Here is a 16,274-nt window from a genome sequence, read left to right as displayed (position 1 = left end):
CTGGCCAGTATTGTTCCACACTGCCAGAGACAAAGACAAAGTTTGGGAACATCTGAAGATGAAAGCAGTGGTTAAAGATTTGCCACATCAGAGTTTATTCCTAAAAGGAGCTTTCCCCACTTCCACATTTAATGTTTTTTTTTTTTTTTTGCAAAAACCACTTCAAGAGAGCATTGAAACTTTTGCATAAGTGGGGGCGTTTTTTTCAAACGTCGCTGTTTTTCATCATTCACTCCTCATGCTAATCTTAATGAAACACTTGAAAAATCTGGATGGAAGCTGGTCAAGTGTCTTTCTGACAGTACCTCAACTTCTCAGAGAAACTTCAGGAACAGATGGCCGCCGAACACTCCCAGCATCTTACAGTGTTTGTCTTTTTGTTTCCTTTTTACTACAATTACAAACACTACCGCCCCCTCCATCTCTCTCTCTCTCTCTCCCTTCCTCGACTATTCAGTCCTCTGCAGATTAAAGCATAGTAACAATGGTGACACAGCAGAGCAAATCCCACACGGCTGTGTCAAGAGAGTGCCAAACACACACACACACACACACACACACACACACACACACACACACACACACACACACACACACACACACACACACACAACAGTGAATCATAGAAGATGTGATAAACACTCAGCACTTTGACTAACAGAAAGAAAGACACTGGTCATAAAGCTTCATCAGAATACTAATTTAGAGAGAAATGCCTGGCACGTGTCAGGTGACAGGACAGGCGGTCATTTCTCCCTGCTGAAGCCACCTCATGTACATTATGACACGTCAGACAGGCTGAAGACCCCAAACAATTAAAAATTCAACATCACACAGCTTGTTGTCCTCAATAGGGTGGAACATAAAGTTCTACCTCCACGCTGTGAGCATGAGTCACACTCTCCCAGACAGTGTTTCTCTGGGCTTTCCCCATGTCTCTGCCTTGGGGCCGGCAAAAATGACCAACAACAGGAGACACGGGGGCAGGGGGTCTCGTTATGGACAGCCCTGGTAATGCATTCTAATTGGAAGTCCAGAAAAATGTAAAAGTGCAGCTCCCACAGTGTGTGTGAGTGCATGTAGCGGCAGGCAGCCCAGTAGAAGGAGAAGGCGGGGGTGCGGAGGTGAAATGGCAAGCGATGTGTTGAGGAGGAGTAAACACACAGATGGAGGGATACGTACTGCTGTACAAGGTGTCGATCCAGGAGAGCCGGGGCAGGCCACGGGCACTGAGGGGCTCCATCCTCTTTTTCCTCTCCCTTCCTTCGCTCCCCCCTACCTCAGTTACTCTGCGTCTGTATTCTTTCGTCCGTCCTTTAATGCTGCTGCTATTTGTGTTGCCTCGTTCCTTGTCCTTGTTAAACAGCCTTCATCTTGCAGGAGAGAGTGAAAACAATAAAATGTAAAGACACCCTGAGGTCCAACAGGCAGGCGAGCCAGTGAGCCTTAGGAGTGTATGACGGGTGAGCCTGTACGTGTGTGTCGGTATAACACACAGACAGAGAAAACAACAGGCTGGAGACGACCACCGCCAACCGTTGCTAGGGAAAGGGAGAAGCACTCCCTCTCTCTCTTTGGCTTGCTCGCTCACTCCAATCCACCCCTCCTCTCTCTCTCATGCTTCTGCGCGAATGCCTCATCTGTCTAGGCTCTCAGTCTATTCTTTCGCTCGCTGTCTTCAAGTAGAGGCAGGACTCGCAGCGATGTAAAAAGGCTCGTCTCAAATGTAAATTAACTGGCAGATTGGCTGCTTCTCTTTCTGCTTTTCTCTCTTTAAGTTACAAAGTTGAATGAAGTAATAAATGCCGGGGAAAAAAATCCTTGGGCCTCTCCTTTTCTGTTCCTATGTCAAAGCTGAGTAGTTGCTTGGCTAGTTTTTTTTATAGTTCTTGTCCCTCAGGTTGTTTACCATGACCTACTTAAAAGTGATACTTCACTCAAAAAGTGTATTTTGCCTTTCAAGTATTCACAAGCAGAAGTCTTGAGCTCACAGAGGCCCCCCCCCCCCCACCTGCATCACTTCTTTACGACTCCAGATTGCAGACACGCATGTTTAGCTTGAAGCTAATGGTGACTACAGCGGTCTGAATTCTTAGAAGTGCAACATCCAGTATAATCCAGGTCTTCTTTATCCAACTGTGTGGTATTCTACAAAAAAAAAATTGCACTGAGCTTAAAAAAAGACTACAACGCCTCTGGTTTGGCGCTACGATGAATGAGCTCCGTCAGCAGGCCCATTCACTTACACCAACTTGCACTCCCTTACAGAAGGTCACAACCAGGAAGAAAATAACTGACGACACTTGAGAGTTTGTGAACTTTTAAGTTTTGCTAATTTTAGCGTCCGTCACAATGAAAGTCAGGCTAAGTATACATGGCTGGCTCTTTCTGCATTCTGGAGTCACAAACGAAGTGATGCAGGAGTGAAAAAAAGATTTTGCGATAACATGAAATCTATTTGTGAGTTCTTAGAGGGCAAAATATGCATTTTGGTTGAAATGTTGCTTGAAATACCTTTTAACAAACTAGACTTTGATCTTAATGAAGGTGGCCCCTCAAGACATGTTTCAAGATACAAATTTACTTTGCCTCTGAATTGAAACTATGTATATTATTAGTTGTGGATATGCTTTTTCCCCACAAAGAAGTCCAATAAGTTCAAAACTTTCAAGTGTAATATTCAGACTAGCTAACCTCAGTTCCCCAGTACTGAATGAGCTGCGTAAAGACCTTATGTGGCTTCAGATTACTTGTGACGTAGGACATTGCTCTCATGCAGTGTTCAACAAAGATTTGGGAGGATGTTTTTCTTCCCTTTCAGAGTAATTTGAATCTGAAAAAGGCCTTGTAGTATTGGTCTCTGAGAACAAATCATTCTGCACAGTGAAGCTCAAACACCCCATTCAAGGCAACGTCTTCGACTGAAGAAGGGGGACTTTACATCACCACCTTTCGTGGGTTTTTTTTTTTTTTTTTAAATGAATGGACATTAAAATCCTTTTTTTTTTTTTAAGTTTGAGCTGACAAAGATGCCAGCATGAAAACCATAAAGGCAAACAGACCAGGTCTACAAGTGAATGAATGGATGTGACTGGGAAGGCTCTTTTGTTCTTGTTTTTTTCATTTTTACACACATTTTAACGTCACGATCTTTTTCGTTAATTCTCATCTAAATGTGAAGCGCCACTGGATGAAAAAGCGTTATTAACAGTATAACAACAAATGTTTGTTTGAGATGAATGTGTGGAGATCTAGCGATGTGGGTGATTTGGCTCCTATAAAAATTAACATTCTGATGAACAGCAGATGGGTTGCATCTTAAGCAGGGAAAATCTCAATTAGCTGCGTTAAGAACAAAGAAACCCAGCAGAGCTGCAGGGCTCACATAACACACTTGTGCAAAGCTGGGATCTGCTGCTGCTGCTGCGAGCCCGATTTGTCTAGTCTGAGTTTATATACTTTCCTTTCCTTTCATTTCATTGGACAAGGCTGTGCTAAAAAAAATTTTTTAAAAAAACAATCGACAGCACTATATTACTACATTTATTTATGCAATATCTAAATCTTTTCCAGTTCCATATATTGTTTTATTTTACTCATCTTTTTTAACAGGAAGTGAACTACAACCTCCACTCCTGTAGATGGCGTGGTGCAACTGAGGCTGGTTGCCTTGAATGCCCATGGCCATTTCTGGTGTTGTGGCAGAGCGAAAGCAAAAAGTAGAATGACCAACATGGACACAAAGGTACAGCAGGCCCTTATAATACAAAGCCAACGTGTGGGCAGAATTCAGTTTGGGGGGGGAAAAAATCATGAAGCGAGCAGACGGAGAAAGAGAGCAAACTTAAACTACCTCATCTGATGCTCAGTAGATTACACAGTCCATGGTGCTTTTTATTCGTCACGAATCCCAATTGTGTGGTTGAAAACAACAGCCTCAGGAAAATGGTTAATACGATGGTGTCACCCTGTTACCAACACATGCCGGATGCGGCTGTGTCCAGGATGTATGAAGAGGTGAAGCAAGGTAAAGAAATATCTCTCGGCACATCAGAGACCGTGGCCCTTCGCGACAGCGGGACATCAAGGGCCACAGAGTTGTAGGATCACGTCACACCACATCAGTGAAACCTGTGGGTACTGTACACTTCAGGTCAAAGTACTCTAGTAGTACTGCACCCTTCAGTGAGTTTACTGGTCATACATCAATACAAGCACGGTTTGACGTTGTGCTCAGGGACACAAAAGAATACTTTGAAACAAACTAAACATTTTCATGTTGTCAGTTTCAGTCAGTTTCACTATGAGCTGTTAAAGTGCAGGAATTGGAAGTGAATTCAAGTTGCACTTGTGGCTTTTACGGTTACAGCATTTAGTAATTTTCCCGATACAAAAATAAAATGGAAAATAAATTATATTTGTATTGAATTGTTCTGACTCCATTTGTACATGGGGTATTGCAAAAAAATCGCAATATGCATCGAACTGCAATGTATCGTGAGCTTCAGCTTATCTTTTAAAAAAAAAATGCAATATATTTTGTCATTTTTTATATCTGACAGATATCGACATAGAAACTAATGTTGCTGGTTTCATGACATCATTGCTTCGATCATTTTTGCTAAGGACTTTGTTGTGACTTCTATGCTCGCGATGCTGCTCATTACAATTTTAATGGCAGTATAGAGGCGGAGTCAAATGTCTGCGCAGATTATATATTGGAGAAAATAATCCGAAGAGCGGCAGGTGGATGATTTATGCATGTGGATTCGGATTATGTCAGCAGCGATGCATGAATCAGGAGTGGACTCAAGAGGTGAGTTTTAATCCTCGGTGATATGAATAAAGACTCTAGGCTGATTTAATGAGGCAGGTGCGCGCCAGGAGGATCTCTGCTGAAATAGTAGTTTACAACGTGTTTCTATAGTTGAAGATACATTCGACGACAGGTGATAACAAGGCCCCCGTGCTTGTAGCTTCACCACATGATCGGGACAAGATTAAAACACGCACAAAACAATGTGCTTCTGTGTGTGAAGTCAAGTCGCTCTGTGAGAAAGTGGCTGGTTTGATGGTTTTAGTTACTTCCATCATCTGTTCCCGTGGCAACTTCCTTGGCCTTTCTCCTAATACACAAGAGAAAGATGAAGGCAGTGCGTGAGTGCGTGAGTGCGTGAATGCATCTATTATGCTGAGTGCTGTTGGACACAATACATAGATAATATGTATGTATTGTGTCCAACAGTGGATTATATTGTAATATAGTACAATAATTGTACATATATGTAAAACAATGAAAATTTTGACTCCTGCAAAAGACGGCACATTTAGTCATAATTATAGATTCAGTGAAACACACCCAGGAATATAAAAATCTAAATCTCATTAAGTCAGAAAAGCAAACAAATAAGCCATGACAATGTAAATGTCAGTTTAATTGCAACAATTAAGATTAGTGGGGCCCATGAGCTCTCCCGTTGTGTTTGCAAAGACAGAGCTAACAGCCTCGCCAGAGTGCCCTTCCTCCCATCAAACCCAGGGACCGCGGTGTCTACGACCAGGTGGGCAATCAGAGACCAGCACTGTGTTAGTCACAACAAAGCCGATGTGAGAACCTCACCTCATCCCCCCGTCAACACCCATCCTCCCCCTTCATACTCCTCTAACAAGCCTGACGGGGGGATGAGAAGCAGAGAAGCAAAAGTTCAATTAGGACACAAAGGCCCCCCAACCACATGCAACCCCCCCCCCCCCCCCCAAAAAAAAAGCAGCAGAGCTCCAGGATCTGAGCCCTGCTCTTTGTCTGGCTACAGAGCTTCTAGGTGTCAGCTGGAGAAAACATATTCAACAACAAGGCTGCCTGAAGGAGCTCATCTAGCCAGAGGTCTTATTCATGTGTGTGTGTATGTATGTATGTGTGTGTGTGTGTGTGTGTGTGTCTCTGTCAAGGCATGTGGCGTGAGCCTGCATGTGGTCATGTATGTCAGGTCATTTAATGAATATAAATGCACCATTTTCGAGGAGGGGAATCCCGTCGGCATGAAAAAAACATACACAAATTCACCAAACAAGCACACACACACACACACACACACACACACACACACACACACACACACACAGGTTTATAAAACACAAGCAGGCTTAAAGGAACAACAGCATCTGGTTGATGAGTGGCACTTCATCAAAAATAGATTCATCTGGCGTACAGCTGCACACACCCTTTGTCTATAATCTGGGACACCAGGGTCTCTTTCTTCCTTTCTGTCCAGCTCTCTCTCTCTCACCTGTTTTTGAGTTTTGAAAGCACAGCCCACCTCCCCCATAAATGCCTCATCATTCAAGGGGCACAGCCAAACAAAGAAAACACACACATAACACGATCTCTCACACACACACACCATTCTGCATGTTATTCTTTTTAGAGCATCACAAACCTACATCTATTAAATATTTATGGCCAGTCAAGCTGTGCACTATAGAGGGCCATTACTAACTGTCTCTACAATCATTTGACAAACATATGCACGCACACACGCACACACAGGTAAGAGCAACCGCTACAATTGTCTGGGGACCGAAACTGGATGAAGATGAACAGTCTGGCTGTTTCTAGCTCAACCAAACCACCGATGGATAACTCTCTGTAAAGGTCAACATTCAGTAATAGCCTCCCACTGTGTGTGTGTGTGTGTGTGTGTGTGTGTGTGTGTGTGTGTGTGTGTGTGTGTGTGTTGGCATGACGGCGCAGCGAGTGGACAGAGCGGCTGGATAAGATCTAGACTCCAGGCAACAGCTATTTTAAATGTCTCTGTAATGAAACTGATTTTCACAGTAACAACTACCTGCTCCGAACAGCATCACTTCCAAGAATCCCACACGTGTGAATGTGTTATTTATGTGAGCTCGACACTAGTAGACAACTCAAAAGACAACACATCATTATTCAGTCAGCACAGCAGGAAATACTGACAAAAGCACACACAAAAAGACGAAATCAATGTGTCCCTCTGAACAGGCCTGTCATCCCACTGTGCTCCTCTTCACTCCACTGTATCAAGCTCACACGTCTTCACCAAGTCGAATCAGGAGGCCATTTCTTCCATTTCTGTAAATGCCTTGAAAGGACACATGATTTCTATTCCTATTGAAAAATATTTCATGAGCTTTTTGGGAGAGGTACATGGAAAATAATACCTGAAAACCGGCCCTCCTCTCCCTGTTTGTCTGACAGCAACGGATACAATCTGATGTCAGGCTTCAGGGCTTTATCCGAATGACACGCAACAGAATACAGATCAGATACGCTGCGCAGACTCTATTCCCATTTAAAGCCAAATTTAAGTCTTATTCTTTTATAGATTAAATTTTATCTGCCAACAACACCATTATGATCCTGACCACTGGCCTCATTTTCGCAAGGGTCCATCTCCAACACGTCTGACAGAACTGAATCCTCTTTTTCAATTCATAACCATTTCATCAAACAGATTTCTACTCTTCGTGTGCATTTTCATCCACAAGTGTTGCTAAATCAAGGGTGATGGACACTCAGGACATGGCTAAGAGCTAGGAGTCGCCATCCGGTGGTGACTTGACACCGCTGCTGAAACGGACATCACAAATGGCCAGAATGTTGTCTGTCATCCCTTTATGTCATCTGAAATTATCTGTCATCTCAGTCTGTCATCTCAATAGCTTTGTCTATCATCTCAGACCCTCCAATTCATCGCTGCCTTTCTTCGAGGCATCAAGCAATTCAAGTTTGATGGTGATCAGATGAACACTTGTTGAAGTAACTGAATGAAAGGTTGAAACACTTTTTTGTTTGTATATATAGGGTCAATCATTGGAAAAGTTAGGCCAACACTGAGATTTTAAATTATGCTCTTGAAAGTGCCGTTCTGAGATCCCCTCCTGAAATAACAGCTTGCTTCCTGTGAGGCACTTTGATCTCAGTTCTGATTTGAATCACTGACTTTGATCTTGGTCTTTAATCCAGCAGCTCCCACTTTGATGTGACTGTAAACACAAACACCCCGATGTAGTCACCCGGCGCAGAAGGAATAGAATATCGAAAGATAACTTAACATATGAATTAAAATGTAATAAAAACATAAATAATATCACAATTGCAATATCAGTTCAAACAATCACAATTGGATATTTTTTAATATCTTTAATCTATAATTAATTACAAATGATTCTCAACATCTCATTTCAATCAATACAGATTTCCTGTGATATCAGCTGGAGTCAGTGCCGGTTTGTGTGTGTGTGTGTGCGTGTGTGTGTGTGTGCGTGGGGGGGGGGGGGGGTGTTTGTGAGTGTGTAATTAGGCCACATAGCAGCCCACCAGCCAATCAAACTGTCATCAACCATCGTACCACCCCCATTCTCTGCTGTACCCAAATACCCCTACCACACCCCAATGACCCCCCCACACATCTTCCTCTCATACTCCTCCCCGCATTTGACCTTAGCCCAAGGCCTGGGTGGCTGTGTTTGTGTGTGTGTGTGTGTGTGTGTGTGTGTGTGTGTGTGTGTGCATCACTGGAACACTAACTGCTAGATGAGATTAAATCCATTGTAAATGCTAAAAGCCTGAGCTACCCAGCTCGCACCCTCCACTTTCCAAATGATCTCCAGTACTTCTGGGTGTGTGTGTGGGTTTGTCAATGTGAGGGTGGCCAGCAAAGACTGCTACGTTTGCTTTAAACACATTCACGAAGTCTAAAGAAGCACTAGAGCTAAACAGAATTTACAAATATGCAAATGATTCCAGCTCATTAACATAATTCTTGACATAAATGCAATGGTAATTGTGTCTCTCATTCATTCCAAATATTACAAAAATTGACCTGCTGGAAATGGTTAAAACTGCGCACTTGACATTTTACACATAAAAGTCAAGATGAGAGCACAAATACTTGCATGCTATATTTGGTGTAGATAATACAAATATTTACTTGCTTTTTTTTTTTCCTTACTAAAAAAAATGATGTGATCACACAACAGGTTCAATTTCCTACCTAGGAATGTTTAATCAGTCTGGTATGTCAGGACCTCTGACAACACACTCCGCAGAGATGGATGACAATATTCTCTGGCTATGTGTTGCCTTGCATATGCCATTGTTTTGGGTGTGGGGGGAGACGACTGCAGAGACAAGCGGAGACTATGCATTATTAAAAAGCCCGGTGTTCAGCAGTGATGAATGTCTGCTTGTTAAATGGGAATTCCTCAATTCATGAGGTTTTTTTTAGTTTTTGTTTTTTATTGTTTGGAATTTGATTAGCCCCCGCGGGTTGTGTTTTGATCTCAATGACAGAAAGAAGTCATTTGTCTCTCAGCTGTGTAGTTGTAGCCAGCGTTCAGTTTCCTCCATCACTCTTAGTGTGAAAGTACACCAAGAATACTGAGTATTTCCTCCAAGGATTACTTCCTGTCTCTTATCCTTTCTCCTCCTCCTCCTTTGTAATCCCATGTTTCTGGTTGTGTGTGTGTGTGTGTGTGTGTGTGTGTGTGTGTTTGTTCTCTGGCAGACAAGATCCTGTCTCACCTCAGTTGCCCTGGATCCCCACCTCACCTCCCCCTCACCATCAAATTATGTGGAACAACCCTATCTAGTCAACTGCTATGACATATCGGTGTGTGTGTGTGTGCGTGTGTGTGTGTGTGTGTGTGTGTGTGTGTGTTTTGTTTCTATATCAATCCAGCTTTTATTTTATGATAAAACAAAACTGCCTGTCAAGAAGACAGAGGAGGGAGGGGACAAAGAGAGGGAGAGAGACAGAGAGGGAGAATTCATTCTATCCTGCTGAATTTACTTTGATCTATTGGGGTCAATGTGGAAATCATCTGAATCATGCTGCGATTGGGCAAACACCAGACACCCTCTCTCTCACACACTCACACACACACAAACACACACACACAAAATATTGCATGTGTTATTTATACTCTCTGTGTTTGATTCTTCCACTCAGACACCCAGGGAGCGTGTAGCAGTTTTAAATCATAACCAGGGAGGAGGTGCTAAACATAATGCTTCAGCACAGCTGTGTGAGAGTGTGTGTGTGTGTGTGTGTTCGTGTGTGTGTGTGTGTGTGTGTGTGCGCGTGTGCGCACAGAGACTGTGTACTCACTCCGACATCAGGTGACAAACCCACATGTGAAGTGACGTCCTTCAATGTCTATATAAAGAACTGCTGCCCTCTAGTGTTGAGTTTTTACCAACACAGCACAGCTGCTCCCTGAGTAGTAGAATGGTTACATCCGGCTGAAGGAGGAACTGATGATGAGTGAAGACCTGATGTGGACCCGTGTGACTATAAGGAATATAATTTGGACAGAATGACTGATGGCAATCACCAGGGCAGATTTTAGAGTTTACTATAACAAAGTGAGTCGACCAACAAGATGACCTGTTGAGATTAACATTTAAATTATGAACAGGCTCCGACTGAGCTACCTGCATGTAAAAGGACGTATAAATTTCAAGACTCCTAAGGCTCATAAGAATGTAAATAAAAAGGTAGTTGTGGCAGATAACATTTTTAACAAATATATCACAAACTTCAATTGCTGTGAATTGCTTCCTATTACGGTCTCATAAAGGCTGAGGGACACACAGGAGGCCGGATTAGAGCCTGACCAATTACAAAACCTGATATATCATTTGGTATTCATTGTAAATTAAATCTTAAAAAAAAACAACATAATAACTGTCAGCAAAATTAATTTTAAGCAGTAAAAAAATGTCAGTGTTATATTTCTGATGCTTATCACTCCATTGAGATTTAAACGAGAGCAGTAATATAAAGTTATTACAGAAGAGCTCATTTTAACATGTTGAATGGAGTAACCTACGAGTAACAGTGCATTTACACCAAACTGAAAACACATCATATATGTGAATAAAATGTTGCGTTTCATGTATGTATCGGTGAGATAAAACCAACTGACGAACATATCAGTCCGGTTTTAGTCAGGATACAAGGGTTTTGAATCAATAATTCAGCTCAAGAGTAAAAAAAAAAAGGCTGAAACCACAATCCCACAATGCAACCAGTTCACGCTCTTTCCCTTCTGTCATTTCTTTGAAAAACAAAATCTAAATATGTTCTATTACATTTATCACATTTCAGGCTCAAGCTGATCCTCCATAATGTCAGGTGGGTTTTATTCTCATGTGAAGAATGTCAGAGGACATTCCACAGACTGAGAGAGGTCTCAGGTGATGTCTTTCTCACTGCCATGTGACTGACCAGCTTGTATTTTTCCTATTAATGTTACAGATGTCCACACAAGGGTGTTGTGTCCACCTCTTCAATGTCCTGCTGGTAAGTTCTCACTGGCACCATGGAGCGCGAGTGGGAACTTTTAACCTGACAGTACATCAATATTCCAGCGAAAGGCAACATTCTATGAAGAACTGATCCGAACACAATCAAGGTTGCAAGAGGGAAACAAAATGACCGAACAGGCATGATTTCTTTCTTAAAGCAGACACAACCAACAAAGAGAAAACTAAAAAGAGAGTAATTCATTCATTTTCCATCTTCGTATACGTGCGCCCTGACCAACCTGCTGTGACCTGCTTCTAAATAATCAGGGTGAACTTTCAGTCGTCGGCGTAATGGCCTGTTCCTGCCACTTTCATTTACAATTTAATTATTTGAAGAGTTAAGTTCTGGAAGAGGCAGATCGTTATATTGATATTATTAAGAAGAAGTGATTAATATAATATAAAAAATATATAAATAGTGACCAAAAAAAAAAAAAAAACACCTGGCACTGGATGCAGCCACCTAAAGACTCAACACAGCTTCCACGAGTATTTGAAGCAATACAATCCTGCTTACACTGAGAGAAGGGGTCACTATTTGAAAGAGTCTGACAGTGACAGATGAACACGCATGATGGCGTAAAGGAATACACACGCTTCCACCAGTTTGGCTGTAGGCAGTACCTACAAGGTGCTTCTCAGGCCAGGACTTGAATCAACAACAAAATTAAAAAGGAGCCACTGGAGCACACGGATCACCTCTGAAAGTGTATTTGCGCAGCTACAAAGTGGCTTCATACAAAGTGATAGGCTCTGTTGATAACATATATGATGTCTGTCAGTTTTGACGCCGCGCTTACAGTACATGTTTACCAACCGGCAGCCCATCACTAACACTGATGTGCTCATCCAAACACCCGGCCTAAGCTGGAGCAGAAACTGAAACCCAAACCTCGATCAAACAATATCAGAACTCTAAAATATTTGGGACTGGACATGATGGTTAACAGGGAATACAGCAGATGTCTCGGTTCACGGTTGAATTAAAGCTCCTGATATGATGTGATATGGACGAGCCTGGCTGAAGGCAGCCTGGAGCCAGACATGAATGCGAGTGTAACAGGAGTTTAGTGCACATGAGGTAGTGACACATGAGAACTCAAAAGGTGGAGTGAATCAATCTCTCTCTCTCTCTCTCTCTCTCTCTCTCTCTCTCTCTCTCTCTCTCTCTCTCTCTCTCTCTCTCTCTCTCTCTCTCTCTCTCTCTCTCTCTCTCTCTCTCTCTCTCTCTCTCTCTCTCTCTCTCTCTCTCTCTCTCTCTCTCTCTCTCCTCTCTCTCTCTCTCTCTCTCTCTCTCTCTCTCTCTCTCTCTCTCTCTCTCTCTCTCTCTCTCTCAGCTAGTAACACTCATGTTTCTCCTTCAGAAGCCCTTTTGTGCCACATGAGATTGAGCATTAACGCCAACTGCACGGATGAAGCGACCACCCATCCTAAAGAGTGGCATGGCAGAGCAATCACCGCTGGGGATGAAAAGAAGTCATACACACATAGAAGCCCTGCAACACAACAGGCCAGTGTTGAGAAGAGCTGCAGAAACGGCACTCTGTTGCAGCTCTTTCGCTGAGAAAACAGGCGAGTACACACAAACAGCTGAAACAAAAACATCCTCAGTGTCTGTAACCTGGACAATAACACCATCAGATCAACAGCTGACAAACCCCCAAACCCCAGTCTTCAAAGATGTTCCTGCTGTGGCTTCATAGAAGCAGCAAGTGGCATCTATGATGTCATTCATGACAAACTTTTGATTTCCCAATCTGATCATTTGACCAGCTGCTTCGATTTCCACTGAGCAGTAAAAGGAAGTGAAAGTGATGACTGTAACACAAGACACCCAAGCAGAAACAGAAAAATAAGACACCGCGTGTTTCAAATCACTATTCTTTGGCGAGCGCCAAAGTAATCCAGTCAATGTGGGAAACCACGTTCAAGAGAAGGATGTGAGAGACCGTAGACAAAGGTTGGCAAGGCGCAGCTTGTGCAGCTGAGTGTTTGGAGCAAAAACTAAGCACGTAAAGAGAACAGCTAGCATGATAGCTGAGGCTCCCCTCAATGGAGGTCACGATTCACAGCAGTCTGTTAAAACATTTTTCCTCTGGTCAGGATGTAGCCTCAGTCTGACGACGTCTCGGGAGAGCTCCATAGTCAGCCAGACGGAACACACACCCAACATTCAGAGACAGAACAAGGCCCAGAGTGTGATCGCACACACACACATGAGCAGGGTTGGATTTTACTCCACTGAGTTTCATATATATTATAAACAGCTGGTTGGCAAATACGCACTTAAGATGTCCATGAAACTGAATCAAACAGCTGGAAATATTGCATTCTGAAAAAACAACAACAACAAAAAAACAGTTACCCCACCACACCCTTGGAATAAAAAAAACTCTCAATTCACTCCCAGCAGGCGGCAGCCATTAGAGCTGGACACAGTCTGAAAACACCGGGCCGACATCAATACTAACGTTCAAGGAAAATAATTTGGCTGATAGTTTGGCAATGCCGACGGGAGGTTGTTGTTTTTTTCTTTCTGTTGATCTTTATCCCCCCATTTCTAAACAAAACAAACATCTTTTCCTCATCAACGTGTAAAAATCGGCTGCACCCATCTGTGAATGCCATCTTATTGGCGAAAAGGCTGCTAGTGGTCAGGCAGGCAAATATCAACCAATGCGTGGTGGTTATAACGGTTCCTCTAACTAATGTAGATGCTTGTATAGAGAAATGTGGTGCCCTGTTTTTCTGTCTGTACGTCAGCGCAAAGTAGACATTTTTTGAAATGTTTGAACAATCCCGTGAAATGATCGAAGCGACGGTATCACACTTCGCAATAGGATCAATGTGAACAAAATGAACTGCGTTATCCGACGTGGATTTTTCTATTCCAAACAAATTTCTGAGTGAGGACTTTGGTATGTTGCAATATTAGTCTTTTTTACCAGTATGGCCTACGTAGCCAAATGTGCCTCGGTGAAGGAGGAGAAACAGTTTTCATTACGAGTTAACAAAGACAGGTTTGTTCCTCCTCCCAGGGTGGATCAACGAGCTCTGGTCTCATCCTCACCATTACTCTACCCAGCTCTCGCCGCAGTTGATGAGTTCAGTTAGGTTTCCTGCTCATTATTTCGAGAGAGAAGCTTTCTGCTGCATTCATTTACATGAATTACACACACATGAGGATATTACTGCATAACCTTCCAGATACTTCCATCAAATATGACACTTATTTGACACATCAGCCTAAGGAATGTTATGCAACAGCCGTGCTTATGTGTGAAAGTCAATTAAAAGAGAGCACTGGACTCACACACACACACACACACGTGCATGTGCGCACACACACACACAAGCTTTCTGTCTTGCAGACAGGAATTTAGAAGTCTCAAGGGTTTTTTTGGGGGGGGGGGGTGTATTTTCAAATTGTTGTTTTGACCCCCTCTTGTCAAAGTGGGAGTCACTGCAAAACTAGTGATGAGCTGATAAGTGAGACACACACACACACACACACACACACACACACACACACACACACACACACACAGTGTCAGAGAAGAATGCAAGGCTCTGTACACCCTTAGGGCTTTGTGCACACTCACTCAGACCACATTGGGGTTTCCATGGCAGCTGCAGATGTCAACCAATCAGAAGTAGAATGGTGTTTTCCCTCATTTCATACTGGAGATTTTTTTTCGTAGTGCTTAAGAGTTGATCAACATTTTGGAGGTGAGCTCACTTCATGCTGGAGAACAATTTCATCATGGACATGTAGCTCCAACTTCTGTAAATACCACTGATTTCTCTATAGGCCCCCGTGTTGCTTAACAAAATAGGAAGTTCTCTAATCCTAAAAAAAAAAAAAAGACCCAAGACAAACTTAAACTGGAAACGGTTCAGAGGAAACAGGTTTAAATCACTTCCTGTACCCAGGAATGAAAGAACGCAGACTTGATGCAGTGTAACTCTATTTTTGTGGATGCACAACTTGAACAGAGCGAAACAAAACATGTTGCCGTGACTTTCACCTAGGGCCCCTGGGGGGTTCGGCTCATTTAGTGGGGCTCTAACGATGCAGTGAGATTCTTTTACCTGACAGGAAAACCACCACTCTCAGCCGCCCCTCTTTCTTGAAGCTGCTCATGACAACCTGATTCAAACTGAGAATGTCACAGTAAGAATGAGTCTGTATTTCCTGTATATCTGAATTCCCTTGTGCAAGCTCCTCGCTCCAACCCATCATCTGCAGCAAACACGTTACGCGCGAGTGGTGTGTGTCTGTCTAGTCTTTTTTTAAGACTGGGTTGACTCAAGGCAAGACAGTGTGTGTGTGTGTGTGTGGATGGGTGGGGGGTCAATACATCTTAGCTGTCACAAGGAACACTGGTAGGGGGCTTTGTCTTTGGTGGAGGATGGGGAGTAAAAGGTTTGGCCAAGATGACCAGCAGCCGCCCTTCCAAGCTTGGCAATGTCACTAATCATGGACCCTTGGGAGGTCCACACCTTTGTTTATTCTAGAAATTCTCTCTCTTTCTCTCTCTCTCTCTCTGTCTCTCTCTCTCTCTCCCACACACACACACACACAGACCAAGGTCCCATAAACAGTAAACTTGGGTCATTAGGAAACAGGTCACATTTCGACCCCCTCTGCTGTTATTAAGCCAGTAATGTGCCCAAAGTTTGCTAAAGAACAGACTGTACATTATGACCGCTGGGCGTTTAGGGTGAGGAACTGTCTGAGAGGAACTACCCACCAGGGGCTTCTCAGGGAACCAAACACCTTTATGGGTTTTGTTTGGCTGGCATTCACACTGTCATGGGAACCCCTGGAGAATAGTACGCTGCCAAGTGCGGCCCTGCATGGGGCTGTTGTCAATGGGGATTGCGAGCACTGACTACCTTGACACCAGAAGCTGGAAGCAGC

The 16,274-nt window shown here is 43.1% G+C and overlaps 1 protein-coding gene across 3 annotated transcripts in view; it reads right to left on the bottom strand.

The window, feature by feature from the left end:
- The window catches only part of abr (ABR activator of RhoGEF and GTPase), a 128,439-nt gene that overhangs the window by 105,349 nt on the left and 6,816 nt on the right, over positions 1-16,274 (bottom strand). Inside the window, exon 1 of one of the 3 annotated variants that reach the window (XM_086225700.1) lies at positions 1,183-1,617. The exons of the other annotated variants lie outside the window; for them this stretch is intronic. Within the exon in view, the coding sequence (XP_086081826.1) occupies positions 1,183-1,243 (61 nt within the window). The 5' untranslated portion in view covers positions 1,244-1,617. Of the gene's footprint in view, positions 1-1,182; positions 1,618-16,274 lie in introns of those variants that run through there. 3 annotated transcript variants of the gene reach the window in all.

Source organism: Aulostomus chinensis, chromosome 15 (assembly GCF_037954235.1).
Source record: "Aulostomus chinensis isolate RoL2024-O1b breed Wild chromosome 15, RoL_Achi_v1.0, whole genome shotgun sequence".
Taxonomy (NCBI): domain Eukaryota; kingdom Metazoa; phylum Chordata; class Actinopteri; order Syngnathiformes; family Aulostomidae; genus Aulostomus; species Aulostomus chinensis.
Note: the sequence above shows the minus strand (reverse complement) of the source record. Positions and strands in the feature narration are given on the sequence as shown.